Genomic DNA, 18,103 nt, shown 5'->3' on the forward strand with positions numbered 1-18,103 from the left:
ATTTACAGCATTTAATTAACCCAGCTGTATGCATGTCTTTGGGATGTGGAAAGAAACCTTTGTGATCAAAGTGAGAACACGTAAACTCCACACAGACAGCACCAGAGACTGAACCTGGGTCCTGGAGCTGCAAGACAGGAGCTCTACTAGCTGCATCATGGTATGACCCTCGTGCCACAGCCGATGATTTTCTTCCCAAAATTTACCAGTCTTTTCCTTGAATATCCGATTAGCATTCGCAATCCAGCCACACCGAGGATTACAAAGATCCACTGTTCGTAGGAAACCCTCCCTCCTTTATTCTGCATTCGCAAGACAAAAAGCAAATTCTAAGCACTTGCACTGTCAAAGCCTCTTAGTAGTTTTGCTTTACAATCTGTGGATATTTCTGTACTTACTGAAAGTGTCTATGCAAGTAGTTGGGGTAGTAAGGAAGGCATATGATATATTTGATTCATTAGTCATTGTATTCAGTACAAAAGAATCGTACTGTTCCTATATAAAACATACGTGAGACTACACTTGGTGTACTGGGTGATTTTACTGTATGTACCAAATAGCCTACAGTATAATATGGGACTGTATTATATCGTAGTAACACATTATTGAGCATGCACTATTGGGCGTGTATTGATCTGATGTGTGTATTGATGTGTGTTCAGTTCGGATTCTGCCAGTAAAGAAGCATAAAACTTAGCTCCAGTCTCTAGTGTTTTTATTTATAGTTTTGTTGCATAACCGGCCACATACACAACAAATTGGCGACGAGGTTAGTGAACCTGCATCGTATTGGAACGCTGTTTTAATTGCTAATGGCACTCAGAAGAGGTAGAGTGAGGCCATGAATCTGAAAAGAAGCGGGAGTTCAGCCAGAGTTGGGAACATTGGGAGACTGAAAGACACAGTTGGAGCTGCAGCGCGTCCAGTCGAGACCACAGCCGGCACTGAACCCCAGGGCTGATGGTCTGCCTGCCTCAGGAGGGAGATTAAAAAAAGAGGAGCAACATACGCATCTAGCCAGAGTACACTCGCGATGCTAGCAAAATAATGCAGTCATGCGAGTCAAAAACAAGGGACTGGGGTTAAACTTACACAACAAGGATAAATGAACACAACAAGGATGGCGTTAATTGGAACTATTACAGTATTTGTTAGCGGCATTAAAGACTGGGTGACTTACATAGAAAGAGTGGAGTTATATTGTGAGGCTAACAGTGTTAATGATGAAAAGAAAGCACACATATTACTCAGCGTTATGGGCACGAAAACATATGGCCTGCTACTGAGCTTGTCAACCCCTGAAAAGCCAGCCGACAAAATGTTCAAGCAAATAGTATACACCCTCCAACAGCACTTAAATCCCAATCCACTGGTCGTTACTGAAAGGTTTAAATTTTACAATCGGAATCAGAGCAAAAATGAAAGCATTTTTGAATATTGTGCTGAATTGCACAAATGATCACCTGCAATCTGGCAAAGGGCAATGGACCAGGTCCTGCAGGGGATTCCAGGAACTCAGTGTTACCTGGATGACATCACTGTCACAAGCAAAGATGAGGACGAACATTTTTCTAACCTTGAACAAGTGCTCATCAGGTTACGAGAACATGGGCTCAGAGCTAATGAACAGAAATGTGAGCTTTTCAAAAAGGAATGCTCATACTGTGGGCATGTGATCAACAAGGATGGCTTACACATGTCTCAAGACAAGACAGAAGTGGTGCTTAAGGCACCACCATCTGAAAATGTGTCTCAGCTGAGAGCATATCTTGGACTAGTGAACTATTACAACAAGTTATTGCCTAACCTATCCACAGTCCTACACCCATTAAATGCACTATTACAGACAGTGACACAATGAAAGTGGACTGAGAGCTGTGAGAAAGCATTTCAAGAAACTAAGACTCATAACTTCAGAAGGGGTGCTCACACACTTTGACCCCTCCTTACCAATCCGACTGGCTTGTGATGCCTCACCCCATAGGATAGGAGCTGTGTTATCACACAAGTTTCCTGATGGCTCAAGAAAGACCAATAGCCTTTGCCTCAAGAACACTAACTTCAGCTGAATGCAACTACTCACAGATTGACAGAGTGTGGGGAGTCAAGAAATTCAGTCACTACCTGTATGGTCAAAAGTTTACCCTGTTGACTGACATTCAGCCTCTCGTGTCAATCTTCAACCCAAGGAAAGGTGTTCCAGTGATGACAGCACAAAGGCTGCAGTGATGGTCTCTTTTCTTAGGTCACAGGTATGACATTGAACACAAGGGGACCGAGCAACACAGCCACGCAGATGGTTTGTCACGTTTACCACTGCCCACTTCCGAGGTAACTACACAAATGCACTCAGCAGAAATCTTTCACATGACAATAGATCAGAATTTCAGGGGGACAGTCACCCCTAAAAGTCAGGAGACAGGTAACTGGGTGACTGTCAGGAGAGGGAAGGGGAATAGACAGAAAGAGCAGAGCACACCTGTGGCCGTTCCCATCAACAATAAGTATACCGTGTTAGATACTGTTGGTGGGGACGACCTACCAGGGACAAGTTGTGGTGGTCAAGTCTCTGGCACTGAGACTGGACCCTCAGCTCAGAAAGGAAGGAGGGAAAAGAGGAGAGCAGTAGTGATAGGGGATTCAATAGTTAGGACGACAGATAAGAGGTTTTGTGAAAGAGATCAAGAATCCCAGATGGTCTGTTGCCTCCCTGGTGCCACGGTACACGATATCTCGGATCAAGTTCTCGGTATTCTCAGGAGAGGGTGAGCAGCCAGATGTTGTGGCCCACGTGGGGACCAATGGCACAGATAAGAGTAGGGAAACATATATTGTATCATTTAACCCAGGAACCCACACTGTCAGTATCATCTCTCTGAGAAGCCACTCTAACAGTATCATCTATCTGACACTCTATCAGTAACATCTATCTCAGGAAATTAATCTATCAGTATCAGCTATTTGAGAAACCCACTCTATCAGTATCATCTATCAGAGGAACCCACTCTATCAGTATCATATATCCCAAGAACCCACACCGTCAAGAATAATCTATCCCAGGAATCCACACTGTCAGTATCATCTATCCCCAGAAACCACGGTGTCAGTATCATCTATCTGAGTTCCCCACTCTATCACTATCACCGCTCTGAGAAGCCCACTCTATCTGAGAAACCTGCACTATCAGTATCTTCTATCTGAGAAACCCACTCTATAGTATCATCTATCTGTGAAACACATATTGTATCATCTACCTCGGGAACCCACACTGACAGTATCATCTACCTGACAAACACACTCTATCAGTATAATCGATCTGAGGTACCCGTTCTAACAGTATCATCTCTGTGAGGAACCCACATCATCCGTATCAGCTATTCCAGGAACCCACACTATCAGTATCATCAATCAGAGGAATTCACACTGTCAGTATCATGTATTCCAGCAACAAACAGGATCAGTGTCATCTATCTGAGGAACCCACACTATCAGAATCATCTATCCCAGGAATCTACACTGTATCATCTCTCTGAGGAACCCACTCTATCAATGTCATCTCTCTGAGGAACGCACACTGTCAGTATCATCCATCTGAGAAATCCACAGTCAGTATCACCCATCTGAGGAACCTAGACTATCAGTGCCATCTATCTAAGGAACCCACGCTATCAGTATCATCTCTCTGAGAAGCCCGCTCTATCAGTATCAGCTATCCCAGGAACCCACACTGTCAGTATCATCTGAGTTACCCACTCTATCAGTATCATTGCTCTGAGGAACCTACTCTATCAGTATCATCTATTTGTGAAACTCACACTCTCAGTATCATCTAGCCCAAGCACCCACACTATCAGTATCATCTCTCTGAGAAACCCACACTGTCTGTAACATGTCTCTAAGGAACACAGTCTATCATTATCATCTATTTGAGAAACACACACTGTCAGTATCATCTCTCTGAGGAACACCATCTATCAGTATTACCTATCTGAGAAGCCCACTTTGTCTGTATCACTTCTCCGAGGAACCCACACTGTCACTATCATCTCTCTCAGAAACCCACTCTATCAGTATCATCTATCTGTGAAACTCACACTCTCAGTATCATCTAGCCCAAGCACCCACACTATCAGTATCATCTCTCTGAGAAACCCACACTGTCTGTAACATGTCTCTAAGGAACACAGTCTATCATTATCATCTATTTGAGAAACACACACTGTCAGTATCATCTCTCTGAGGAACACCATCTATCAGTATTACCTATCTGAGAAACCCACTTTGTCTGTATCACTTCTCCGAGGAACCCACACTGTCACTATCATCTCTCTCAGAAACCCACTCTATCAGTATCATCTATCTGACAAACAGAGTCTGTAAGTATTATCTCTCTGAGGGACACACTGTTAGTAGTATCATCGATTTGATAAACACACTCTATCAGTATCAGCTATCAGAGGAACCCACACCATCAGAACATTGTATCTGAGGAACCCACGTTATCAGTATCAACTATCTGAGGACCCCAGACTGTCAGTATCATCTATCTATTGAACCCAGACTATCAGTATCATCCCAGGAACCCACTCCATTAGTATCTTCTCTCTGAGGAAGCTACATTGTTAGTGTCATCTCTCTGAGAAGCCCAGTAGCATCTATATGACGAATACACTCTATCAGTATCACATCCCACACTGTCCATATCATCTGTCTGAGAAACACACCCTTGTTCAATGTTGGAACGGTGCTGGGGACAAAGGACTTTGTTCAAAAGTGGAACAGTGCTGGGTGGTTAAGATCCTTGTTTAATGGTGGAACATGGTTAAGGATGATAGTCCTTCATCTACTTCTAATTACATGGTTGTGCTGTGATATGATTCAGACTCAAGGGCAAGACATAAAACAGAAACATAAGAAGAGGAAGTTGCTGCAAGTGCTGGGGCTGGACCTGAGTCAGGAACGTAACTGGCACTACAGATGACAGCCTAGGTCAGGGGTCGGCAACGTTTACCACTGAAAGAGCCAATATGGACCCATTTCCCACAGAAAAGAAAACACTGGGAGCCACAAAATGAAATATCACTGCATACAACGGGTTTTTTTTGCCTTTATGCTATGTATAAACAAACTATAATGTGTTGCATTTATGAAATTGATGAACTCCTGCAGAGAAAACGAAATTACATTTCTGCATGCAACAAAAACATTTTGAACTCCGAAAAAAAGACGTTGGGTTGAAGGTTACTCCGTAGGTAGCCTACCTTGGATCAAAGAATTAAAAGAATGCGCGCACTGGCGGGTGTCAGGCATTGGCAGTTGTGATGTATATTAATAGCGATAAAAAACACATTGTAGCGGTGTGCTACACACAGCGCTAAAATAAAGACTGCAGTCAAAGGTAACTTTATTCGAACTAAACAGCCTTGCTTTAAAGCCTTCCTCAACCCGTCCCCGTGGGCGCGGATGCTCCAAAAGACACGTACTCACAAACCCCCATAGGCTATCTCCCTTAGCCGGAACGGTGGCTAATTGTGAGCCGGTTCGGATGTGCCAGGAAACGGTGTCTCCGCAAAGTTTTCATATTGTACAAGATCACCATAATCTTCAAATTTCGAATTACATTTCAAAAGCTAACAAACCACGGGGAGCCGCATCACAGAGATCAAAGAGCCGCATGTGGCTCTGGAGCCGCAGGTTCTGGCCTAGGTCACACAGGATGACAACAAAAACCTTGAAGGGACATTTTGACTGGCATCAGGATCTGGCACCAAGAACCAGAAGAAATGACTGGAATGTTGCCAGACCTGACCCATAACCTGCTGGGGAATCATGTGGCGTTTGTTTTAGCAAATGAGAAAACTCAGGTTTGCACCTATACAACTGCTGTATTTCTCACACCATTGTCTGTAAACTCAAGAGACTGTTGTGTTTCCATTTCCCAGGAGATCAGCAGTTTCTGAGATAATCAAATCATTTGTCTGGCACTACTTAAGGACAAAGTCACTTAAATTACATTTCTTCCCATTATGATGCTTGATTTAAACAACAGCTGAACCTCTTGACCATGTTTGAATGCTTTTATGCAGTTATTGCTACATGATTGGTTGATTAAATATTTGTGTTTACAAGTGTGCCTAATAATGTGGCCACTGAGCAGATGCAATGAACATGCAATCCATATCCACAAGTAACTTGCTTAGCTGTTGATTTTATATTTTTTAATACATGAATGCAACTTGCATGGATTTTCCAGACTGCATTTATGTTTATAATTCAAAACAAATGTTCACACTGCTGAAAACAATCTTAAGCTTAATTATTTGTTCATTTTTAATCAGTTATAAAATTGCCTTGTATGCAAAACAAGACTTACGGCAGGAAGTGCACTTCTGTTAAACAGTAGGGAAAAAAAAGCACCAACCTGGTATAGCTGGTTTAAGCATTAATCTTACCAACAATTCGCACTGAGGATAAATACAAATGTACAGATTGAGCAGACTAAATCACAGCACAGTACCAATCTCATGTAATAATCTTGTACAAAATCTGGACACTGTTTTAAGTACAATTAAAAAAATAAGACCACAACAAATTTCCATCAAGAACCTTGAAGAAAATTGCACAAGGCACTGTTAATAGGACTGCAACCTATGAGTGGCTACTAATCCAGTCAAATTCCTGCAGGGCCATTGCTTATCATGCAACCTCGGTTTCCCACAAGGAGAGGATGTCTGTCAGAATGTCTCCTGAATACCAAACTATTGCAGCAATATAGGAACCATAGTAGTGGTATTGATGAGCCCTTCGAATATGATTCCATACAACAAGAGTATATCTAATTGAAAATAACCGAGTTAACTTTGCATTTTGGAGGTGCAGCAACGTAGGACAGCAGCAGAATCAAGCCTTGAAGAATATAGTTTATTGGTGTAAATGGTGCTGTGCAGCAACCTTTCACAAAGCAGTGCTCTCTGAGTCATTATCAATGTCCTGCTGTTCACACTTTTTCATTTCCATGCTTCCTGACACAGATGTTGACTCCACAGATGGTTTAGAGTGCTTCCAGTCCTGATCTTTCACAGTTGAGTCAGAATCTGTCAGTAAATACAAAGCATTAGTGAGTTTTTACAGAACACTACATATACAAGGTTACATTTGTGAATAATTTCTTCTAAGTTCTAATCACCTGATGCCTCCACCAGCACAGCAGAGGTGAAGACTGTAAAGATAGGCATCAACAAGTGACTTATAGAAGAGTGCAGGGTGAAAACCTGATTTTTGAAGATTGTACTGAATCAGTTCTAGAATTTCACTAAATTTCCACTTACTGTCTACAGATACTACTTGTTCTGCAGTATCTCTTACTCCTCAGTGAGGTAACTCTGCACTTTCCTATTATACAGCTCATGAATCTAACAGACTTCAGTAAAGTGAGGTACACCATACAGATGACTGCAGTATTAACAGTACAAAACCAAAGCAGCTGAGCAGCAAGATTACCTGTAATAACTTAAAATGAAATGACTTCAATAGATATTTAGAAATACATGACATGTTCAGGGAAATGTTTATACCAATGCATTAGTAGTGCAGGCAAGCAGTGTGATGCAGAGTTAGTATTGGCTGGAAAACATGCATTAAATCATCACTGCAGATTTGCAGGATTAATTGGCCAATCAGTTGCCTAAATCTTACCATAACATTCCCAATTCTGCTCATACTTTGCTGGTCAGACATCTGCATTTTTTAATAGAACAGTTTACAATTAGAAACCATATGTTAGCAAGGTTTTTTCACATTAGTGGCAAACATGCACACCAGTGCATATCATACCCACCATATGCATGGAATGCTTAAAGGCTCTGTGCCAGCTACAGAGCCGCTCCACTTACTAGCACGCAAGACTGCATTTTGCTGTTGAAGGGCTGGAACTGCTCACCAGTTTATAAGGTATAGCGATACTCAGGTTTAAGTTTTTAATCACTTTGAATTGTTATCTAGCTCTCTACATTAAATAAGACACTTTACCACCATCAAGGCTAGACAGCATCTATGGAAAATGAGTAAAAAGTCAATGTTTCAGCCGAGACCCATCATCAGGTCCTGATGCAGATGCTGGAAATCCAAGCAACACATTGCAGGCCAGGCAGCAATTTTTTCATCGACGTTGCTTGGGCTGCTGAGTTCCTCCAGCATTTTGTCTGTTGCTTGGATTTCCATCATCTACAGATTTTCTCATGTTTGTGACTCTACCACCATATTGATTACCCAATTAAGGTAATTTAAAATTGACAAATAACTTCTGAAATTGGATGCTAAGTTCGTGTTAATGTCAAGCCAGCTTATTTATATCTCATAGCATTTCCTTCCTGTTTAATGCACAATGTGATCCCTCACTCTATCAAAACAATGACTATTCAGAGTTTAATTTGTGGATCAAACTTCGAGGATCTTGTTTATTATATCTTTGAGAAAAAACTTACCTTTAGTGGAAAAGCTCAAACATTCATTTTATTTTGGGGATATGCTCATTAAGTAATTATTTTGCTTAATTGGCTGATTCAAATTCAGGAAACAAGCAGATGAGAACTGAAACCGAGCATGGAACTAAATGCAGCATGGGAACAGGCCTTTTGGCCCGTGTTGAAGAAACTGGTTTCAGTTTTAACTAAACACTTTTCTTCCTCATTCATTCATATGCAGCAATGCCTGAACACTTTGCTTCAGCCCATGTTTTCCTGAATTGTAGCTTTATATATTAGCCACAGAACCAGTCTGGCTCCTATTCCAACTAAGTTTCTAAATAAGCTCATTACCACAGGATAGATTTACCTATTTGATGCAGAAATTAATGGAAACCCCTTTTCTCCCTCACTAACAGCCATTGGACTCTGTGGTGCCCTTTCTCAAACTCCGTATGTCTAGGGTCAGTATAACTTGGGTCCCACCAAACTTGGGAAGTTGGGATGTCTTGCCCACCCAAACCCTGATCTGTGCAAATACTGGTCCCAGGCAAGATTGCACACTGCATACAACTATAAAGAAAGTGTATTTAAAAATGTCAGCTTTATCAAACAGTTAGTAGGCAAAGGGAAAATAAAAAGGGCCCATTACATTTAACCCAGTCCAAATGTGCACCTAACTTGGAGCTCATCTTGAAGTAGTCTTTAACTCTAGCGTCGGACCCACGGTCTGCATGAAGGTGCACACTACCTTCTGAATGTCACTCAAAATCCACCTCAAACAACCAGGCTCTCCCACGGCAGTATTGGTCCTTCCTCCTTGAAACCCTTCATCTGCACAAAGCACCTTGTGCAACAGGGACAGAATCCTCACCCATCTTCCCTCCTGTCTTCTCCCAGCTCCTGACAAAAAGACCCCGATCTAGTGTCGGTCACAAAAACCTCTCCACCCAGCGTTCTCCCAATTCCACCATGTTGATTGGTTGACGCAGCATTCTAAGTTGAACAACATAGCCTTTTATCTTCAGCTAAAAGCAGAACAGACTGCTATTACAGAACTAATTTTCAAGAAGGCCTCAAAGCTTTCCGTTTTTTTCTGAACACCAGACCTAACCAGCTCCCCTCCACCCACCACTCTCCTCTGCCTACTGGAACTTGTCTTCACTCTAAATAATTTCTCCTTTGACTCCTCCCACTTCCTTCAAACAAAAGGGATAGCTTGAGCACTTTCCAGGCCAACACTGGTGACCGTCCTGCGCTTTTCCTCTGCTGCATCGACAACATTGGTGCTGCTTCCTGAACCTATGCTGAACTTGTTGACTTCATCCACTTTGCCTTCAACTTCCACCCTGCCCTCAAATTTACCTGGTGCATTTCTGACACCTCCCACCTCTTTCTCAATCTCAGTGTCTCTATCTTCGGAGACAGCTTATCCACCAATGTAGAAACATAGAAAACCTACAGCACAATACAGGCCCTTCGGCCCACAATGTTGTGCTGAACATGTACATACTTTAGAAATTACCTAGGGTTACCCATAGCCCTCTATTTTTCTAAGCTCCATGTACCCACCCAAGAGACTCTTAAAAGACCCTATCGTATCCACCTCCACCACTGTCACCAACAGCCCATTCCACACACTCACCACTCTCTGAGTAAAAAACTTACCTGACATCTCCTCTGTATCTACTTCCAAGCATCTTAAACCTGTGTCCTCTCGTGTTAGCCATTTCAGCCCTGGGAGAAAGCCTCTGACTATCCACACGATCAATGCCTCTCATCACCTTATCCACCTCTATCAGGTCACCTCTCATCCTCAACCGCTCCTAGGAGAAAAGGCCAAGTTCACTCAACCTGTTCTCATAAGGCATGCTCCCTAATCCAGGTAACATCCTTGTTAATCTCTGAACCCTTTCTATGGTTTCCACATCCTTCCTGTAGTGAGGTGACCAGAACTGAGCATAGTCTATTATAAACCCATGGTCTCTCACAGCTGCCTGTCCCACCCTGTTACTTGTAAAAGTGCCACCCCCTTCTCTTCTCAATTCCTCCGTCTTCGCCGCATCTGCTCTCAGGTTGAGGCTTTTCATTCTACAATGAAGAAGATGTCCTCTTTTTCAAAGTAAGGAGCTTCCCTTTCTCCACCATCAACACTGCTCTCACCCGTATCTCTTCTATTTCACGAACATCTGCTCTTACCCCATCCTCCTGCCTCTCTACCCGGGATAGGGTTCCTCTTGGCCTCACCTACCACCCCACCAATCTCTGCATCCAGCAATAATTCTCCGAAACTTCTGCTACCTCCAACAGGATCCCACCACCAAGCACATCTTCACCCCCCCCCCCCCCCCACTTTCTGCTTTCCAAAGGCATCATTCCCTACGTGACTCCCTTGTCTACTCATCCCCTCCTACTCATCTCCCCTGGCACTTATCCTCACAAGTGGAACAAATGCTACACCTGCCCCTGCTCCTCCTCTCTCACTACCATTCAGGACCCCAAACAGTCCCTCCAAGAAAGGCAAAAGTTCACCTGTGAGTCTGTTGGAGTCACTTACTGTGTTTGGTGTTCCTGGTACGGCCTCCTGTATATTGGTGAGACCTGACATAAATTGGGAACACACTCAGTTTGGAGGAACACCACCTATATTCCGTTTGGGTAGCCTCCAAGCTGATGGCATGAACATCGATTTCTGAAACTTCCGGTAATGCCCCCACCCCCACCTTCTTCACCACTTCCCACCCCCTTTTCCCTCTCTCACCTCATCTCCTGGTGCTCCTCCCCTCTTTTCTTTCTTCCATAGCCTTCGGTCTCTTTCACCTTTCAATTTCCCAGCTCTTTACTTCATCCTTCCCCTTCACCTATCACATTGTGTTTCTCTCTCCCCTCCCCCCAGCTTTTAAATCAGCTTTTTTCTCCAGTTCTACTGAAAGGTTTTGGCCTGAAATGTTGAATGTACTTTTTTCCATAGATGTTGCCTGGCTTACCGAGTTCCTCCCCCATTTGGTGTGTGTGTGTCTGTTGCTTGGATCTGCAGATTTTCTCTTTGTAATTTTCAGAACTGTTGCATTAAAGAGGCATGTCACCAGGAATCTAATGAACAAATTATTCTTAAACTCTTAGTTATGAGACTATGCTAGTTTTGAAGCATTTGCAATTCTTTGATCTATTATCTTCTCTCACTTGGTAATTAATCTAACCAAATAGTTGGATTTTTTTCTATATATTTAATATAACTAAAGCCAAACAGTACACCTAACTCTATATGTATGAAGGCATGAATCTTGGTATGAAGCACTAGGAAACTAGTCAGTTGCGACTAAAGTTAAAACTCACACAGCATATGGATGAAGGAAATGCTCAATTATTCTAGGTCAGGAAGTGGGGCATGGGGTATGAGTTAACATTAGAACATGCTCTAAAATCTTCATGCAAAGTGTAAATATTGAACAGGATACAGTCCACTGCATCTACATTCAGGCTAACACAAAGCCAGTATTACTGTCCATTCAGACGAGCATTCTTTTGGCTGAGGCAGAGAAGGAAATGCACTTCGAAGAATTTAATGCATGAACAAAGATGCTATGCATTTGAATTCTGGTCGAAGCAGCTAAGTTTCATGTTCACTTTTAACTAGAATTCACCACCATTATACCACTCTATAAGGGACTTTCAGCTATAATGCAATTTAAAGTAGCGTGCCATGCTTAATGTGTGGATATTAAAGATTAAGTAATGACAGATTTTGTGTTAATGTTTCATCAATATAACCTCGCTGTTTATTTCCTTGTGGCTTTCATCTGGAGTGGTGAAAACATCCGCCTTTCTATCTAGCACAATTAGATGACCAGGTAAAACAAGTTAACTAAAGTTACCGTTAAAAATTAAGTCAGAATTCATGGAACTTTGAAATACAAGTATGTGGCCTTGACTTTTCAGGCAGCAGACAGTGCTCACTAACTACAGTATGAGTAAGGGGTAGGTGAGAAAAAGCAGAAGTTCAGTGTTACACGTGGAGAGAAGAGGAGACCAATAGATTGAAGGAAGGTAAAAACAATGGTAAAAGGAAATTAGAAATAAGAAAGTGTTGCTACAAAATGAATACAGGTCACCCCAGGTTACAATGCAGTTCCATTCCCAAGGACCAATTGTAACACACAGTTCACAAATCAAAAATACAGCTACCCAGCAATGTAATTGCATAAAACACCAGACATCAAAGGGCAGCTGTCAGTTAGGCAGGTCATTCAATGTACATATTACTGCCAACTAAAGTCCCACATGAAGATACCTGCAGCCCCTTAGTGTTCAGCAAATCCACCCCACTGGTCTCCCAAACACTCAGTCATATGTGTGGACTGCACATAAATTGGGTGTTTTGGTAAAACATGGGAGAAGCTATAATGATAATAAAAGTAGGGGAGGGAGAGAGAGTGAGAGAGAGAGGCTGAGAGTGAGAGTGAGATTGAGTGAGAGAGAGAGAATTCAAACATGCATTTACTTACAATTATAGTTAGAAGAGAATGGTTAAAAAAGAAAACTGAAGTTTTTTTTCTTTTAGCCAGAGTCCACCTCGCATTTCAAGATCAATCCATGGTACTAAAATAAACTGGTGTACTTGTTATGTAATAGCTGGTATGGAGTCATGGTTACAAAGTAATGGAGGTTGAAGATTAAATATTCCATGCTAACTTTTAGGATATCAAAATTGAAATTTTTCTAATTGATAAAGGGAACCCGTAGAAGTAATGGATTTAGATTTCCAAAAGACATTTGTCAAGGTGCCACATAAGAGACTGCTATGTAGAACTCATAACCTTTGATGAAGTGTATTAGCATTGATTAAAAACCAGCTCCCACATAGCAAACAGAAAGGTGGAACAATAGGGTTCTTTTCAGACTAGAGGATGTAACTAGTTGAGACCCCAGGAATAAGCTCCTGGTTCTTGACCATTTACTGTATGCATTCATAACCTGGGGGATGGAACATAGAGTAAAATTTCCAAGTCTGCCTGTGATACAAAAATAAGTGGAAGGATATGTTGTATGAGGATGTTGTGATTCCACAATGGACAGACTGAACAGCTATAAAACTGACAAATAGAGTTTAAACACAAGAAAGTTTGCAAACTCTGGAGGAACTCAGCAGGTCAGGTAGCATTTATGGAAATGAATATACAGTCAATGTTTTGGGTTGAGACCCTTCTTCAGGACTGAGAAGGAAGGGGGAAGATGCCAGAATAAAAAGGTGGTGGAGGGAAAGGCTACCTGGAAGTTGATAGGTGAAGCCAGGTAAGTGGGAAAGGTCAAAGGGATGGAGAAGAAGTAATTTGATAGGAGAGGAGAGTGGAGAAGGAGTATAGGGTCTCCAGGGAAGGGGATAGGCAGGTGAGAAGAGGTAAAAGGCCAGAGTGGGGAATAGAGGAAGAGGGGATAGGGAGGGAAATTCTTTTTAACTGGAAGGAGAGATCGATATTCATGCCATCAGGTTGGAGGCTACTCAGATAGAATATAAGATGTTCCTCCTCTATCGAGAATATGGACCGACCTGTCCGAACAGGAATTGGAATTAAAATGTTTGGCCACCGGGAAGTTTTGCTTTTGGCGGATAAACTGCTTGAAGATGCAGTCCCCCAGTTTACAACGGCTCTTGCCAATATAGGGTAGGCCGCACCAGGAGTGCCGGACATAAAAGACCGCCCCAGCAGACTGGCAAGTCTGATTGGATGTGAGGGAGGAGGCGAATGGCCACGTGCAGTACTCAGGCTGCTTGCAGGGATAAGTGCCAGAGGGAGGTAGTGAGGAGGGACGAGAGGAAATGGTGTAATGTGAGGAAGTGTAAAGTCATGCTCTTTGGTAAGAAAAATTAAAAGGCAGATTATCTAAATGGAAAGGTAATATAGAACAACAGAGTACAGGAAAAGGCCCTGCAATGCCTGTGCTGATCACTGTAGGCCGTTCAGTGGATTTCACCAGGTTAGTTCCTGGCTAAAAGGTTTAGGCCTGCTTTCCTTGGAGTTCAGAAGAATGAGGGGTAACCTTATTTAAGGATACAAATACTAAGGGGATTTGACAGGGTAGATGTTGGGACATTTTCACCACTGGAAGAGTAATCAACAAGAGGACATAATGACAAGTTAAGGGGCCAGACAGTTAAAAGTAGTGCAGAAAAATTGCTTCTCACAAAGGGTGGAGTCTCAGGAGTTCTCTGCCTCCGCACGTTGTGAAAGCTGGATCATTTGAATGTTCAAACTGCAGATGGATAAATATCTGACTCAAGTGGATGCGGAACTGGCACAGAAGAGAAGTTCGGGTCAGCATAGATCAGTCATGATCATATTAAAAGATAGGGCATGCCTGAAGGCCTTCTCCTGATCTTATGTTCTTACATCATATCTCTTTCCTCCTGGAAAACAACTGTCATCCCTTCTATTTTCCTCTTCACATCGAAGTGATTTTCCTTATGCTTTGGAACATTCTCTGCTAAAACCACAATACAAATGGAAGCGTTTCCTTCCTCTGAGCTGCATGCAGTGCAAAAGGTGCATTCCCTGTCAGTAGGTGGCTACTCCAGTTATGGAATTTTAATGACTACACCTTCTTACACAACATAACCTGCAGGTTGAAACAGTGGCGCAGCAGTTACAGCTGGTGTGTATAGCTGGGGTTCTTGTAAAGCCACTGCCTCACAGCACCAGTGACCCCAGTTCAATCCTGGCTTTGGGTGCCATCTGTCTGGACCTTGCATGTTCTCCCTGGGTGCTCTGGTTTCCTATGTCCTAGAGATATGCCTTTAGGTTACGAAGACACCGTTAATTGGTCCTAACGTGTATGAATGGCTGGAGTTCTGGGAGTTGATAGGGGAGTGAGAGTGTTGGGGATGCCCTGACAGCTACTATAGAGGCCAAAGGCTGAAAGGTCTCTGATATTATATGAAAATGTTACATTCTCAAGAGGAAAAAGCCTTACAAACTATGGACTATAAAGGAAATTTTCCAGATTTGTGTAATTGAGTTGATTGACAGTTTGGAATTTGGTAAGGGTTGGAGAAGATCTGTGTGAGTTATATCACAAGACAACACTCCATTACAGAATTCTAGGAATCATGAGTCATTTCTCATTCATTTAATCTTCTACTTACTGATGCTCAAAAGAGATTAGATGTCTTCAGGGTGTCAAATTAAAATGTAATGCTTTTCTTAAAGCAGGTTCCAAAGTTTTGGGGAACACTGCATGCCACAGCAAATTTTCAGAATGTACACTGCCCAAAACTGCTTTTACTCTGAATGGTTTGTTCTATTTCAAAGCATTATTCTTTCTTAGTACTGCTTTCAAAGCACAGGCTCTTGAAGAAAAAGGGGCAACTACACTTATTTAAGGACTCTTATCTTGTTATTTCATGCTCGTTATTTATTGCTATTTTTCTTTTATCTGCATTTGCACAGTTTGTTGTCATGTGATCCAGTTTACAGTTACTGTTCTATAGATTTACTTAGTATGCCTGCAGGAAAAAGAATCTCAGGGTTGTACTTGGTGACAAGAACTCGGATAATAAATTTTACTTTGAACTTTGATTGCCATTGTCATTGTTGCCAAAAATCACTAAAGCACTAAATTATCTCAGGAGAACCTCATCTCTAAATGCTGAGCATTACATCGTACAGATGCAGCAAAACGGCAGGTGCTAATATATCGAAAGGTTACTGTATAATATCGAAAGCAGTCACCAAGCAGCAGCAAGATTAACTGCTCGTATAAAAATGCTGGAAATTCACAAAATGCAGAGTCTTCTAAACCTGTGGAGGTATTTTTCAGTTAAAGTAACTTAATAACCCAAACCCACACTTCTTTGGATTGTGGGAGAAAACCAGAGCACCAGGAGGAAACCCTCATGGTCATGGGGAAAACGTATAAAATAATTTGAATACTCAATTTTTATTTCTGAATGTAAAACTATCAAATTGCTGGAAAATTTACTTCAGAGACAATGTACGTTATTGGAATAATTTTTTCTAGTTACTCACATCCATCACAGACAGAATATAGTATTAATGTTAAGACTCTTGGCAGTGTGGAGGATCAGAAGGACCTTGGGGTCCAAGTCCAAAGGACACTCAAAGCTGCTGTGCTGGTTGACAGTGTTGTTAAGAAGGCATATGGTGTGTTGGCATTCATCAACCAGGGGATTGAGAGTAAGAGCCGTGACTTAATGTTACAGCTATACAAGACCTTAGTTAGATCCCACTTGGGAGTACTGTGCTCAGTTCTGGTCAGCTCATTACAGGAAGAATGTGGAAACCATACAAAGGGTGCAGAGGAGATATAAAAGGATGTTGCCTGGATTGGAGAGCATGCCTTATGAGAACAGACTGAGTGAACTTGGCCTTTTCTCCTTGGAGTGGTGGAGGACAAGAGGTGACCTGATAGAGGTGTATAAGATGATGAGAAGCATTGATCGTGTGGATAGTCAGAGGCTTTTTCCCAGGGTTGAAATGGCTAACATGAGGGGGCATAGTTTTAAAGTGCTTGGAAGTAGGTACAGTGGAGATGTCAGGAGTAACTTTTTCCACATACTGCTAGTGAGAGTGGTAGAGGCGGATACAATAGGCTCTTTTAAAAGACTCTTGGATAGGTACATGGAGCTTAGAAAAATAGAGGGCTCTGCATCAGGGAAATTCTAGGCAGCTTCTAGAGCAGGTTACATGCTCAGCACAACATCGAAGGCCAAAGGGCCTGTAATGTGCTGTAAATTTCTATGTCTTATCTATCCTTCTGGTTCCTCTGAAAGGATATTATCAATTGTAACCTTCACATCCACTGCAGATTGAAAACATCACTTCAAGTCACATCTGCAGGGATCCCCAAACCCTTTACACCACCCTCTTGTCTAGAATTCTAATCTCTTCCCACTTCTGTGTATGAATCATACATGCTGGCTATTTACAAACACTCACCAGTGACTATTTTGGAAGCTGTAGCACTGTTAGAAAATGCCGGCTCTGTAGGAGTGGAAGAACTTGTTGCTCCAGTTGTCACTGGTGGCTGTGGTGGTGGTGGAACACTGGGACGATTTCTTGGTTTTGGTACTGGCCGTGCCCTCGGTAAAGTGGCAAACTGTGTCAGAGAAGTTTGGGACTGCAGGTCCTGGTTTGCTGGGAAGCTCTGGGCATGTGTAAAATGCTGAGTTAGCTGTAAGCCTGCACCATGTGTCCCTAATGGAGGTGTGCTCGGGGGAGTTGGTGTGTCTGGGGGAGTACTGGAGGGCTGATCTGCTGCTTGCTCAGGAGAAGCCTTACAAGGATAAGGATTGATAGGCTGCACTGGAGGCTGAGGAGGGGGGTGATTTGGAGCCTGAATAACCATTTGATTACTAGAATGTTTACGAGACTGCATTGTGAGTTGAGAAGACTGGCCATGGGATTGCCCAAAACTCTGGTTTCCAGATTGACCTGGAGATGTACCGGCAACTTGGCTAGGCTGTTTTGATGAATGTGTTGTTGCTTGGTTAATCGGTGTGCTTGCTCCATGATCCACAGACTGTCCAGGAGGTGGATTCAAAGGCTTTGGAGGAGCAGGAGCAGGCTTTTTTGTTGCTTAAAAAGAGGAAAACAAAGTGGGTTAGTTTGAACGTGAGTATTACC

General features: G+C 42.4%; 1 protein-coding gene across 7 annotated transcripts in view; it reads right to left on the minus strand.

The window, feature by feature from the left end:
• Positions 1-6,196: 6,196 nt before the first annotated feature.
• arhgap17a (Rho GTPase activating protein 17a) overlaps positions 6,197-18,103 on the minus strand; it is a 191,558-nt gene continuing 179,651 nt past the window's right edge. For 6 of the 7 annotated variants that reach the window (XM_059979887.1, XM_059979888.1, XM_059979882.1 and 3 more), the window contains 2 exons: positions 17,417-18,055; positions 6,197-7,094 (listed from right to left, as the gene is read on the minus strand). In XM_059979887.1, coding sequence (XP_059835870.1) covers positions 6,955-7,094; positions 17,417-18,055 — 779 coding nt within the window. In that variant the 3' untranslated portion in view covers positions 6,197-6,954. Of the gene's footprint in view, positions 7,095-7,695; positions 7,738-17,416; positions 18,056-18,103 lie in introns of all 7 variants that reach the window. The other variant, XM_059979886.1, reaches the window with a different exon arrangement.

This window comes from Hypanus sabinus, chromosome 9 (genome assembly GCF_030144855.1).
Source record: "Hypanus sabinus isolate sHypSab1 chromosome 9, sHypSab1.hap1, whole genome shotgun sequence".
NCBI classification, from domain to species: Eukaryota; Metazoa; Chordata; class Chondrichthyes; order Myliobatiformes; family Dasyatidae; genus Hypanus; species Hypanus sabinus.